The sequence below is a fragment of the Geospiza fortis genome, unplaced genomic scaffold (genome assembly GCF_000277835.1).
Source record: "Geospiza fortis unplaced genomic scaffold, GeoFor_1.0 scaffold381, whole genome shotgun sequence".
In the NCBI taxonomy this organism is placed as follows: Eukaryota; Metazoa; Chordata; class Aves; order Passeriformes; family Thraupidae; genus Geospiza; species Geospiza fortis.
The window spans coordinates 1,490,257-1,505,176 of NW_005054348.1; the positions used below are offsets into that span (position 1 = coordinate 1,490,257).

Sequence of the window (14,920 nt, forward strand, 5' to 3'; positions counted from 1 at the left end):
TCTGTTAAGAATTCCACACTCAGCCAGTGGTATGACTGCATTCCTGGTGTACAACTGTGTAGGAATACATTAGCGGTAATGGCCTCTATTCAAATGCAGAATATTCCCATTAAGTTTGACTTACTGCCTCAAGTATGATTTTTACAATTACATCTCATTAGCAACATGCCAACAAGTTAGGACTGTGACTATAGTCAACAAAACCTGACATTTTATCTGTTATTATTTTAGATTGTCTGAAATTGTCCAAACGACTTATGAGTGAGTTTGTAGCTGGCAAATACTCAGCATTGACAGTTCAACTTCAAACATTAAAATACTAAAAATGCTAAAAGCCATCTCTCCTCACCATATGCCCACTGTTCATGAGTGGAAGCCTTCTGCCTAAATTTCTCAGCCAAGTGTTCCAGTCTTTCCAGTCGTCGTATTTCATTCAGCAGCCACTCTTCATAGCCTTTCTCAGCTTGTTCAAGTCTCTGCCAAGCACCGGCAATATCCTGTGAAGAGAATACATAGGAGAGATGGATCAAACGATAATCTCTTTTTATCTAAGTTTACAGATTTTTGATTCATTCACAATTTGGCTTCAAAAAGAGAAGTTTTTATGTGCAGACTTTGTAAAATCACAGAATTATATAAAACATTGTCAGGGCGTTGTGTTTTAGTGCAGACACCTGCTGCTCATAGTGCCTTGTGTTCAGGTGGATTTATGAAAGGAGCCCCTATAGAAATGGTTTCCAAGCATGGCTAGAGGTCCAATGTCTTCACAATATATTGCTTTTACCTCCCATTTTACAATGTGTTTGTATTTCTTTTATAATATATCTATCTGTTATCAAAATGAAAGTGCTTTGCTTTCACAAGTGGACAATAGCAAGGTAATTACTATCAAGAGGATTTGGTCCATGTTTTACTTGGAACACAAATTCATGTCACTTTCTGTGGTACACAGAGTTTTGTGTGCTTCCTTGCAGACTCAAAGACATGAGTGGGAAGCTGAAGTAACAGGGCCCTTATTTTCTGAGGAGGGTGGACAATAACCCTTTCCAGACAGAGCAATTTTTTTGTTTATGAAAAACAAAACACAATGATAGAATAGAGTACAGAAACAGGTTTGCTGGATTCCAGAAGACCACAGGAAATGTTTTGACCCAGTCAAGTCACAGTACTTATCAACAGATGAGAATTCTTGGTACGGACTATTCTTATCTTCATAGACATAAGAGAAAAAGCCGAATAGAAAAAATGTAGAAACATGTATTGAGCAATGTCTGTCTGTTTGATGATTAAAATGTCAGTGAAACCACTGAGTTTTGCTTAAATAAGCAATCATTGGCTCAATGGTACACGAGTATTGATAACACTGCCAAAGGAAGCTCTCTGTCATCTTGCATCTCCAGATAATTTGCTTTTGGGAAAGCCTTCAAAGAGGCAGGATGCTTGATAGAAAGCAAGATTCTGGAACAAAGGGAACGTGTAAAAGGAGTTCAGTGTTGAAAAAGTACAATAAACTGATGTTTCTGAGAATGACTTAGAATAGGTTTTCAATCCTTCACATTGGTATTTTTGGGAGATCATTGATAAAACAAACAGAATATTAAAACCTCCTTTACTTACTGAAACCATTTTCCCCTCTGATGGCATGAAAGCTGGCCGATTGCTGATTCTCAGTTTTGTCTGCAGGGTGTTGAAATTGATCTCCAACTGACATTTCTCCTGGACTTTGGGAGGTTTGTGCTTGCGGCGGTAGTCCCGGAAGTCCTCTAATTTCTTCTGCATAGCCTGCATTGTTTTTTCTGGGGTCCTGTTTTCCAGCCAAGGAATTGTCCGGCGAATCCATTCCAAAAGCTTTCAAGCCAACAAAAACAAGCCAAATAAAGGCAATGGAAGAACAACCAAAAATATTAGATTGAACATACAAATCTTAATTAAGTTTGTTCCAATTAAATATTATTGACTTCAGTTGGTACTGATGCCTTAATGGTGAGTAAGCACAAGATATTCAAAGCTAAACAATATTTTTATATTGTATTGCTTTATACAAATAACAAATCTGCCCAGATATTCCAGGTATTTCTAGAAATAACCTGATTTTCAGAAACACTAACACACATCTAAGGTGCCTCTAATTACTCAAACTGCCACTTCCACAACTATTGGTCTTGGTGTTTCAGGTATGTCATAGTTATGGGATCGGGACAGACACCAGCCTCAGGTCATGGAAAAATCTTCACTCAGAAGGCCATTAGTGCAAATTTAGATACAGAAAGTAGTGCTGTGATCACAGTATATTTTTGCAGGTTAAGCAATAAAAGATAAGAGAGCTCTCATTTGTGCACTCTACATCTGTAGTCCTGCTCAGCAGATTTGCCATTAAACTAGAAAGGACAGGAGAAGCATGTTCATCTGTATGTTCATCTGTATATTCATCTGCTGTCCTTGCTCACACATGGATTGTGAACAACCTGACAGACACTCTCCAGGTGTGCTGTGCAGTACACAAAGCCAAGGGGCTTGCTTGATCTGGTACGTTCCACATGTGGTCAAGGATGGCTGTCTTTGAGGATTAGAGAAACAGGAAGCCTGGTCTTGGGGTAGATGGATGGCAATCCTCAAGACACTCTTTTGGGCATGTTAACAAGACTGACTGATTTGCTGAAGGTCACACAGGAAGTCTGTGGCAAAGGAGTCACCCAAAACTCGATATCTTGGGCATTGGCTTTGTAACCTTCCACTGAGAGATTTACCCTCACAGTGTCTCTACTTTTCTGTCTTGAAGAGAGTGCACGAATCTTTCAGCTTTCAATATTTCATGAACATTGTTATCACCACATTACAGATTGAGCATCCTTACCTCACTTGCTAGTCTCTCATACTCTTCCATCAACCTCTCATTTTCCTGATTCACAGCAAGCACCTTACAGATCCGGTTTGCTGCAGTCTCAGCCTGTAACACACAGCAAATAAACAGAATATATTCATAAACACATTCTGAGAAAGGTGTAGGCTTGGAGAGAGAGAGAGAATGTGGCTGCTGCAAATAAAAGATCACTTTTTTTTTATAGTTGGTGATTTATGCTCCTAGGTTGCTTAGATACTCATTTTCCCTCCTTCTGCAGCCATAGATTCCAATGGCCTGAATGAGGCACACATCACCACAGAGGTCCCCTTGTTGTACAATGAAGCCTTATTATATCGTTATCTAATAAATCTTTTCTTTTTAAAAACAACTTAGGCCATTCTTAAAGATATCCTATTAGGTTATTTTTTAAAATCATATCTAAAAAGTATTAGATTTGTTAGCCACACTAGATAGACACCACATGTGATGCAGGAGTCTCAGACCACTCTATATCTGCATATCATATGTACAACCCTTGAGAATAAGTGCAGCTCAACCACTGACAGCAAATCTTTTCATGCCTCCTAACAAATTTATATGTGAAAGCTCTGTGTAGCTCTGCCATATTTTGAATTTACTAGTTTGATACCACAAAGCAGAACTTTCATTAAAATATGATTCTGGAATATATCTAATCAAATAAATATCCATGTAGACTCCTGTGTTACAGAGTATTTGGAATTCCCCTTTGGCATGAATAGCAAAGCCCTTCTACCCAGGAATGAGCGACTACAACAGCATAGCTGTGCAGTGGTAAGGTATAGGGGACCTAGCAGACAGGAAGGGAAATTCAGTCCTGAGAATGAAGAGAAAATATCAGCTACTTTAAAGGTTTGTTGCACTTTTTGTAATGTAAGTTGGATTATGTCCATTTGTAGTCTAGAAATGTATGAAAGAGAAGAGTGGGAAGTGCCACATTTATAAGTGAGTATCCCATTAATTACATGAACATCTGCTGCTGATGTTCATGCCTTTTATACTAGTACTTTCATCCACAAATAATTCTGTTGGCTTCAGTGGGAACCAGGCACAAAAACTCTGTGGGATGTCTTCTGTGCCTTTCTGTCTTTTTGGGCATCTTTGAAAATCTAGCTCTAAATTACAACCCAGCATGAGTAAGTCTCAGTCTCCAAAAGTCAAACATTCTGTTATGTAGCAAACAGATAAGATGTTGTAGCAACAAGCAACAACTCCACTTAATATTTTCAAATCAGTGTTTTCTGAAACAGTCCTTAAAATTATCAAATAAAGACCCAAAATTAGAAACAGAATGCATATTTGAATTAAAGAGGTTAACTTGTTACACAACATTTAACTAAAACAGGTTTGAGAGTTGGTTAAAAAAAATATTAGTGCTCAAGTGATACTTGCAAATGTTAAATAAAACCACATAGTACTAAATTAGTTGAGGTTGGTTTTTTTAATAAACTAGTGGAAATGTGAAACAACCAGTCAAAAACACAGCAACCTGAAGAGACAGTTGATTAATACCTGCTCTGCTCCAGCAAAAGCATGGTAGAAGCAGGACACATATGTCATGATAGCTCTCTCATCAGGTTTGGGAGTGTTCACAATATCTACAAGAGGGGGCAGAAATTAAAACAAGAAGAAAAGGAATCAAGGAGTAGAAAATAGGATGAATAAATAAATGCATCACTTCATGTCCTTCTTACTGCTTTCTTGTCCTTAGCTCTGTATCCAAGAAATTCTACAAAGCTGTAAAAAAATTACTGTTAGATTGAGGGGTGCTGACAGAATAAAAAGTACACTAAAAATTCAGTGTAAGCTCATACAAAGAGGAGGATTTTTTTTTCATTAAGCTCGATCCAGCAGTATTGTCATAGGGGGAGTGACCCAAATTTTACCAGGACAGTCTGCTTAAGAACTGGCACACATATGTCTGGTGACTGAAATTGTGGGGGTTTTGACTAAGACACAGGAAAGGCAGTCTGGAAGTTGCACGTTAGCATTTTTAGCATCAGTATTTTTCATATTACTAACACCTGAAGTAAGCCCAACTCCAAATTGTCTTACTTTTTAGAATTTTCCTTCTCTTCTTTAGGACATGATTCCAGAGCTTGTCTGAGATGTCTATAAATGTTTCGGTTTTGCTTAGAAGCATCATTTGATGTTGCTGTTTGTACTTACCATTAAGCATTTAACATTTTAAAAACAACCCTGAAAGCATAAGAGAAGGGTTTATTTTCTGAGCATGTTATGATGATTTTGACATCTGTAGCAGAAATAATATCCAGCAGAGAGAAGAAAGATGGAATTCTACAATTGTTTTTCACTCTGAGCTTATTTTCATCTTACATTTTTAATGGTGCTTCAAAGGAATACACACAAATTCATTTTAACGGGAACATCATCCTCTCCCATTCAGTAACTAGCTGTCAAAAACCTACTGGATATTATTAATAAATATGCAGAAAGATGAGACAGGAAGGTTTGTTTCTATGGAACAAATGGATAGACTACTACTGGCTCTACCAAAACAGCAGCTCACAGAGAAAAGAGGCAACAGGAAATGAGTTCAGCTCTAAGATGCTGTTCTAGTAACTAGTGAGAAAAAGATCAGAAAAGGAAAAATTGCTGAAAAAAACAAGACAGAAGGTGAAGGATGAGATCTGATCCATCTACAATCTCACCTTCTGAGCACCAGCAAATGCATGGTAGTAACAGGAAACATAAGTCATAATGGCTCTTTCATCAGGTCTGGCAGTGTTTACTACATCTGTGTGGAAGAGAAGAGGGTTAACTGCTCAGAAATTCTCACAAGGTACTTTCATCTGATTATGCTAATGGTGCCACCTCAGTGCTGTAAGGATTCCAAATAAATACACAATTATTCAGGTTGAATCTGTTTACTGATATAAGTGCAAAACCACCTAAGCTTTAGGAATCAGCAAACACAAAAGATACAACTCTCCCTGAAATGGCAAAACATCTGAAGGCTGAGACTGTACAGAAGGGTATTGCTACCTTCTGGTTTGTGGAAACTTCCAAGCAGATGGCATGGCTGGCAGATCTGCTGGGTTCAGCTTCACTGCCACTCCAAAGCAACTTCATCTGAATCACTGCAATTACTGCAGAGCTAAATGCAGCCACTGACAGTCACAAACCAGAACTGCACTCAGTGTGTATCAGCACAGGGTCCCTGTGGCTGACAGGGTACTGGCATATACTGGGAACCTGTACAACTCCTGCAGGCCAGAAATACATTTTGTGCAAAGAAAAGTTGGACAGTAGCAGCTCTGCAATCCCTGTGCCAGCCCATCTTTTTCATTAATAGCATAAATCACAGGAGGGTTTGGCTTGGCTGGCCAATAGCTTTGTCCCTACCATGGCAGGAGACTGAAAATATAAAGTGGATGCAATCAAGGTATGCATCCATAGGTAAAAATGGACCTTTTCAATACTTAAAGAAAGGCAGGAAAAGGTGTTTCTAAGCAGTTATGGCTGAGTAATGAATGATTCTAGTGCAACCTGCATGGATTCCTGTCAATGAAAGGAGTGGGAAGATACTGACTTGAAAAGACCCTGGAATGAGTGAAAATTTCTAATGGCAACAGTGAGATTTCTAGTTTTAGGATCAATATATTTATTGATTTTGCATCTACTTTTTGTAGCTGTGAACAAAGTTTTGCAAAGTTTTCATGGAGAGCGCAATGGAAATAAAGATGGCAAAAAGTGACCATGAATACTTAAAGGGTATTAGAAAGAACATAATTTCATTACCTCCTCCCCTGCCAAGAGGAGAATAGTAAGATAAGGAATAGAATGTACAGCAAATTTGGTGAGGAAAATAAAATGTGTCTTATATCGATTATTAAGAGAAGAGGAAAAAATGTAGAAAGCTGTTCAGCGGCAAGAGGCAGCACTTCTCTGTTTATTTCTTGCACAGTATTTCAGAGCAAAACAATTAAGTGGTGTTGAAAGGGGAATTGCAGTTCAAAAGATGAGAACAATTTGTTTTAAAGCATGAAAGTGAAACTACTCTTCAATGAAGAGATTACAGCCTGGATTTTCTAAATCATCTTGTCTAACTTTCCAAATGAAGACTTCAAGAGGAGCAGGTGTAGTCAGTTTGAGTGCTCTGGATGATTCCCATCTTATCACTGCTTTACTGAGAAGCCATGAGAGCTGAGTCTCCATTCTTGGGGAGGAATGCTTTGAGCTAATGTAGGCAAATTCCAGTAGTTTGGCAGCATTTTCTAGCCCAGAGTATGAAAGTTTTATTATCTTGAAGAAATTCAGGAAATTCTCAAGATAATTGGAGACACATGAATTATTTGTGAAAAGTATTACTGCAAAAAGTTTACAACTAAAATTAACCAAAAAAAATGCTTCCCTCAACCGAGCTCTCTTCCAGAGGAGGTGAGGCATGTGTTAGTATATTTTGAAGGCTGTGAAAGTACTTCTGCTATCTCTATTTTTGGCCCCTTGCTTAAACGTTTAAAAAACTGAATATGCTTTAAGTTGCTAACAGTTATATTTCCTTTTATTAAATTTGAATTATTAAAAGCAAGGATTAACTTCTGATCCTGCATTTTACCTCAACACAGTGGGACCATGTGCTGAGGTTAGGGTCCAAAGCACTATAATAAATGCAAACATTAACAAACAGTAAATAATAAAGCAAAAAGTGAGTGAAATTATCCAATGTCTGCCAGAAAGGAAAGAAAATATATTTTTGAAAATGAAGCAGGTTGCTACATTATGATTCATATGAAAGGAATACTGAAAATCTGTTAGGAAAAAAAAAACCAAAAAAAAAAAACCAAAAAAAAAAAAGAAATTTTACTGTGTCCTGCTTACAAGCAACACAAACTTCAGTAAGGTATAACTCTCACCTTCTGCATCCAACATCTTTGGGATATCCAAATGCTTTTCAGCAATTTCCATGGCAAGGTTGATATTCCCTATGGGGTCATCCTGCATTAAAGAAAAAAATACAATGAGTCAAAGATAGAAGTTTTTCTTTGAAGCAAGACTGGAGTAAGTACACTAAAACTTAGCTTCTATTTTTCCAAATTGTAAACTGGAGTCATAACTATTGTTCTTCAAAAAACATAGTCTAGGTATATAAACTTTTGGTCCATCTACTGCTATGTTTTCAAAACAAAACTTTAATAAGCTGTTCTCTACCGCTAGAGCTCTGCTGGAAATGCATTCTGGAGGTGAACACAGGTAACAGTGTACTCTCAGTTCTAAGCTAATTCTGAATGAAGTACAGCAGCAATACAGACACTAAATGCCACTGGACCAGCAGGCTAAATAAGACTGTTCAACACAGAGTTAGCCCTGCCTGTTTTATACCCACAGTACATCACAGGGATATGACTTCTTCTGAGTTCTCTGCTGGTGAGGTGCATGCATGAGAAGAAACAAGCACAGGCAGAATTGTTCTCCAGAAGGAGTGAAACTTGCCAGTTTGGGCTTGGAAATAAAAATCCGTAATGCCTCTATAAACAGAATTTTAGGGCTGTGGAAATTCAAACACTTCCTCTGGTTTTAAGATTTTGGTTTTTGAAGGAAAGAGAAAGCAAGCAGTGAGCACAGTTCAGATAGAGAGCACAGATTTTGTAAAAGAAAATGCAAAAAGACAGCAAATCTAAGTGAGACCTATTGACTAGGTTAAAGCACTTTGCCTATGAATGAGTGATGAGCACCTCCTATTTGTGTGCTTGGTACTAAGTGCATGAGTAAATAGTGCTCCTCTGGTAAAGGATTGCTTTAAAATCATAGCAGCTTCTGAATAATTGGAGATTTCCATCACCCATCCTTTTAAACAGAACTACAAGCGACAGTAAGTAAAAATCTCTGCTACAGCTGAAGAAATACCTCATCTAACTTGGCATAGTCAAGGAGATCAGGCCTGTGTCTATGGATAAGGGCGTTGAAAGCAAGGCCATCTTTCCAGCTACAAGTTCACACAAAACATATTGGTGAGAAAAGGAAAGGACAGCATGCAGGTGGTAAGAAACAGGACACCAAGACAGCTGTTAATGTAACCAAAATGAAGAGTCAATCAAACATAGCCAGGCCAGAAAAGCAAGATCTATTTTAGGATTTTTTTTCTCTGCATGTGCTTTATGTGCAACAGCTCAGCCTCAATTTGAAACCTGACCTGTTCTTATTTTGGAAACCTCTAAGAGGAAAATAGCAGCATTGAAGCAGACCTGCTTATGTTCTGTTCCCTTTTCTCAGCACTCATCTATAGGATGGTTAACTGTGATATTCTTCAGCACCACGTACCACTTTTCAAAGCACAGATTCAATCAAACTCACTTCTGTTCATGCCACGCATAATAAGCACATGTGCACAGAGACAGGTAGCTCAGACATTCCATTACTCTGTTTATCTGTAGGAAAGGTTGCATATAGAATTGGAGAACAAGCTGGTTTTGATGGCTAATATTTTGCCCATTGGTTCAGATCTGATGTTATCTTAACAGCTGCCTAAGTTTAAATCTTATGTGTTCAGTACTAAGTACATTTAATTTTTAATTTTCATCACTGCACATTTCAGGGACTCTGGCATAAATTGAACATATAAACATATAAAGCAGACTAAGTTTTAAAATAGTTTCAGTTTATTCATTTATCTGTTCTTCACCAAGGACTTTCTAATAACAGTTGATTCCACTAGTAAACCAATTTGCAATGAAAGGGCAAGGAATGGAAAAATACAGTTGATATTTTACCACTCTCTCTCATCAATGCAAAGTGCACACAAGAGATTAAAACCATGATTAAGGTTTCTGTTGCACTGGTATTTACATGATTCATTCCAGAGGAGGAAACATTTAGATTCATTCCAGAGGAGGAAACAGTGTGTATGTATTGAAAGCTAATGTGAAACAACAACATTCTACTTCTTTCTAGGTTTTTTTCCTTCAGTAATGGATACCAAGAAATTCTGACATTACTGCTCATTCCTCATTTCTCCCTCTCAAACCAAAGTATCTTTTAGAAAACATGCATTTTGCCATAAGTAGCAAACTGTAATAAAACAGTTTTTAATCCCCATGAGGTACTACCTAAGGAGGTTAGCTTGTGGGTTTTGCTTCCACTTATCTGGAAGTACAGGTAGAAGAGTAGATCTGAAAATCAGTGAATACTTCCTGAATATGTAAGACTAGTAATTTACTGTGTATTCCTAGTTAGTAAGAGCAGTATTTTTACTAAGGAACCTTAGGATTAATTGTCATGTCATTGTTTACTGGTCTGCAATCTCCAGTCATTTACACCAGATGAAAACAGGATGGACAATACTATCAGTGGTAAATGGATAATTCCAGTGTATTTGATTTAACATCCATATTGGGCAGTGTAAAGACTTCATCAACTGCCAGAATCTGAGGGCCAGATTGTTTGCAATTAAATGCTGAAGTCATTGTAATGGGAAAGAAAGGACACAGGACAGTCAGGAGGTCCTCTCCGTTGTGTCATTGAGGTTTTTTGGGGAAGGATTTTAGAAAGTCAGTCAGAATTAGTATGCATTCCTCAGCCTGTCTTTTAGAAAACATGCTAAGCAAACCAGAAGCCAGCCAAATCACTGCAGGACAGCATGCTGTACCACCCAGGCTGATGACCTTATTTAGCTTGGAGTAGTCAATAAGATCAGGTCGGTGTCTGTGGATAAGTGCACATAATCCAAGGCCATCTTTCCAGCTTTACAGCAAAAAATAAAATGGAAAAAAATTAGTTAATAAAGTCATGGCATTTTACAGTTTGATCCTTGCTCAAGGCTTAAATTAAAGCAGGAATTCTGTCAAATCCTGAACTTACATCCTGTCAACTCTCTCTGAGCTGTTCTGTTACTGTACTCCTTTATCTATAGTACATATCTTACTCCACAGTCCATACACACATAAGGTATACTCCATAAACTCCATGTAGACTTCAAATACTCTCTAGGCAATGTACATTTTGTGCAACAGTCCCTGATTTCAATTGCTTAATTCATGCAGTGTTCTAGGACAGCTCAAGTACACATTCATCCATGAAAGTGCATCATCTCCCATTACACTCACAGCATATTTTTGAAAAAATAAGAGGAGAGCAAACCTGCAATTACTTGAATTTGCTGAAGCAATTGGCTTTTCCTCTGCTATTTCTGATAATTTTACTGGCACAACCAAGTGCTTAGAGAAGTAAGAAACCATCAATCAGCTCAGTTTATTTAAAACACTTCACACATATGACAGCTTAGATCTGAGTTCTTACACTTCAGCCTGACTTCAGACCTGCTACCTTTTGTGGCAAGAACAGGAAATGAATGGAGCTACAAATAACATATTTTTGGAAAGGTTTCTTTCAGCTAGAAGCAATTATTCTGAAAGATACTTTATGTAAAGACTTTACAAGCAGTCACAGGGACTGAGGGTTTGAGGTCTTGTCCTGTGCAGTAATTGTGTGAGCCTAAGCATGTTAACACTGTTAAAATCCCTACTACTGAGATGTCTGGGTAGGTCCTTCAAAAAATGGAACCATCTCCAAAAGAAAAAAAAAAATAAAAAAGGGAACAAAATCAAGCAGAATATACCTACATTGTATAATATAAAATCATCTAGACTGTAAAACCAAATCAAACTGAGCACCAAATAATTTATTTTTCTTTTTCCAAAAGGTGCAAAATAAAATTATCTGGATAGCCCACTGCAAAGTAGTACTGTAAGAGCCAATCCACACAAATATAAATCAAGATACTTCCATTCAAGATGTTTTCCCCATATCATGTATCAGACCAGTGTATGTACATAAATACACTAAGATTCTGACACTGTAACTTACAGTATACCATCCATCCATAAAAAGTTCTATCAAGTATATCTTTGCATATTCTAGGAAAGTAAGACATAACAAATTTCAGATCTCTGAAAGGCAGTATAGGGATTGTAAATCAGACAAATCTTTCTTATCTTGTAACATATGTATAAACTGTATCTTCTCTGTAACTAAATGTGCTTTAGGTACTACACATTAAGAATTAATTCAAAACACTAATATAGAGCTCTTGTTTTAAATACTAGAAGGCTCTCAGGGAAGATCACCTGGTTAAACAGTGCATATGGTAAGTCATGTACTTTAATGAGGTAGGCCAGTGGCACAGATTCAGGAACTAGCCCAGTGAAACCCCCAAACCAGGCAGACTGTATAGGGCCTGGAATTCCCATTCTAGTTCTTAATGAAAAGACAGAAACACAAGGCTGGAGCTTTCACTAAATTTTCCAACTAAGGTTATGAGCCTGATTCTGTAAACAAATGTGTTTACAGTGCTGCTCTTTTGTATTACTGAGTGCATTTTATGCTCCTTATAGTGATATACATTGCAAAACAATACAGACTGATTAATCATAATAATGAGATATTCACATGCTCAACACACTGGTCTTTTTGCCAGAAGAACTTCTCTGTGGCTCTCATTTGAAAGCATCATTTGCCACTATGCCACAGTACTCAGGAATTACTACATAATACAAAAGATCTCTAAAGATGTAATATAGTAATTCTGTATATAGAAGGATTTTTTCTTTTAAATGTAACTCTGGAAGTCATAGTAAATAATGCTAAAGGCTAACCAAAATAACACTCTGAAGACAGAGGAGGAGAATTTGAAAAAGGTCTAGCAAAGAGCAAAATTCTCTGATCAAATATATAACTACACAACTGTGGGGAAAATTTGACATAAAATTTTTGAGATTACTTCTATCTCTTGAAATAATGGAAGATTACCTAAGATGGAAGTTCTGAATGTTCACATTTCTGTAAGGAGCAGTTTTCCTTTGACACCACAGCAGCAGCCCTTCTTTGGCAGAGGTCTCTGTAAAAGACACAAGGAAGTAAAAAAAAGGAAAAATTTTAGAAGTGCTCAAGTAATTAATTTCTTGTCATCTTAAATGTGGCTGGCCATCTGAAAGTGATGGCACAAACCAACATTTAATCCTAAAAGTTGTTCATATAAATGGACTACTGGCATTTCATTAAAATACAGAGGTCAGTTAAGATTAGAGTCTCAGCCTGTACAGAATGTTCTGGGATGTCAGAAATTAAAGGAATTATATTTTTTTGGACAGTAGACTGTACACTGAAGAAAAATACCCAATAAAAATATAATGCAAATAGACATAAAATATTGTGTTGGTGCCTACATGAAATATGCTTGCAGTCTCAGTTCATTTGCCTATGGGGAGGTTTAAGTGCCAAAAAAATACATTTATTATCTGAACCCTATGGGCATCTGAGTGCATAAGTAAAGGTCAGAAATTATTAAATAAACCATTAGGTCCACATTTAATATCCCAATTATATGTGCAGGACAACATGCAGAGCTTGAAACAATTCTACTTTTGCTGAAAATTGAGATTAGTTTCTAGAATTCTAGACTTTCAAAGCATAGACTTGATTTAAAGAGTACTGTAACAACATGCTTTTTGGAGCCAGTTACCAAGTGGAAGTTAAGAAAAAAATCTGAAACAGTGAGGGGGAAAAATGATAGATAGAAAGAAGGATATAATCAGATCATATGTATTTGCAAAGAATGTGACAAATGGACAGGACTAAAAATGTATGTTGGAAATAGAACCAAACACAAAGGGTACAGCTCAGAAGCACAGTCATGTTTCTGTCTCTGTAGCTGAAAGACATGACCAGAATTTCTGCACTTAGAAAGCTGGCTCAAGGTCTCTGTCAAGATAAGGAGAGTAAATAATTTTTCCTCCAGAAATTCATTTTGACACCATGTAGAGAACTTACAGTATCATTTTCTGTGAAAAAAATTATTTTTAAAACATTTTTCTCACTTATACACAACTCATTTAAAAATGCCTTTAAACACATTTCTTAATTATTTAACATAATTATATTACTCTTACCTTCCACTGAAATATCCTGAATAGCAAAACGAAGGATGATAGTCCAGATCATACCCAGTGTCATTTTCACATTGCCATCCACGATTTCTAAGGTGAAAGATAGATATTATAGTAGTATTTAAATTTTTTTTCAATTCCATTTTATTTAATCACACATTTCTATAAATAATACATTGTAACTAATAAATTAATTCTACTTTTACTATAATTTTTTATTCACACAGGGTTCACCTGGGTTCATTTTTCAACAAAGTCATGTTTGTGCTACTCTGTCAGTAGGACTGAAGGTTACTGAGGTCAAGGTCACTTCAGTCCTTCCATGCTGAAAGGCTTCTCTCAGGGTAGTTGTAACAGTTTTAAATCTTTACCTTTTAGGATGATGTTTTAGAGAGAACATGAAGGAAAATACTGAAAGTTTGAACAGTATCAGTATTAACAGTTTTCAAACACAACAGAACCAAAAAACATTGGGGTCTTACCCCAATTTTTAAGAAACTACAGGACATTAACAGTATTGGTTTTTAATAAAATGGTACTCAGAATTTTCCCTGTACTATTTATGTTTGAGAATTTACCTCTAGTGTCAGCCCAGACAAGACATGAAGAGAGCAGCTCAAGAGACGCTGAGCTACACAGCTTCCTGCCAAGCTGCTCAGAGCCACGGCCACAAGGCTGTAATGCCTCCCAGCTCTGAAGCATACACACAATTAAGTATCTTTAATATAAATGGGTTGGGTTTTTTTACCTCTGGGGTTTCAATTTGTTCCAAGAGTCCTTGAGACTACCTATAACACAGGGAATGTGGGAATCCCTGCCACAAGCTGGGTCAGAATCCAATGCTCCCACATTGTAATTAAGTGATATTGCTGAAATTTCTCAACACCAAAATGTACTGCCAGATCACTTCAGTGTGCTGGTAATGTTAAATCATTCTCAAAAGTGAGTCAAGAGACTCAGAAAAACATAGTGAGACTATAAAGAGGGTGCAGCATTGGGAAGGGAGGAGATGGGACTGCAGACTGACTTTCCAGTCACCTCCCACTGAAGGAGCAGTGGAGCAGGGAAGGCACCAGCTGCTCCCCTACTTAAAAGTCACCTCCAGCCTTTCTCAAAAAGTGAAGCAGCTGTATCTGCC

The 14,920-nt window shown here is 37.2% G+C and overlaps 1 protein-coding gene across 2 annotated transcripts in view; it reads right to left on the bottom strand.

Moving 5' to 3' along the window:
* ACTN2 (actinin alpha 2) overlaps positions 1–14,920 on the bottom strand; it is a 67,372-nt gene that overhangs the window by 23,392 nt on the left and 29,060 nt on the right. Inside the window, exons 4-11 of one of the 2 annotated variants that reach the window (XM_005423193.3) lie at positions 13,786–13,872; positions 12,647–12,734; positions 10,504–10,582; positions 7,759–7,840; positions 5,554–5,639; positions 2,855–2,947; positions 1,618–1,848; positions 350–497 (exon numbers count right to left, since the gene is read on the bottom strand). In XM_005423193.3, the coding sequence (XP_005423250.2) occupies positions 350–497; positions 1,618–1,848; positions 2,855–2,947; positions 5,554–5,639; positions 7,759–7,840; positions 10,504–10,582; positions 12,647–12,734; positions 13,786–13,872 (894 nt within the window). Of the gene's footprint in view, positions 1–349; positions 498–1,617; positions 1,849–2,854; positions 2,948–4,393; positions 4,480–5,553; positions 5,640–7,758; positions 7,841–10,503; positions 10,583–12,646; positions 12,735–13,785; positions 13,873–14,920 lie in introns of both variants that reach the window. The other variant, XM_005423191.2, reaches the window with a different exon arrangement.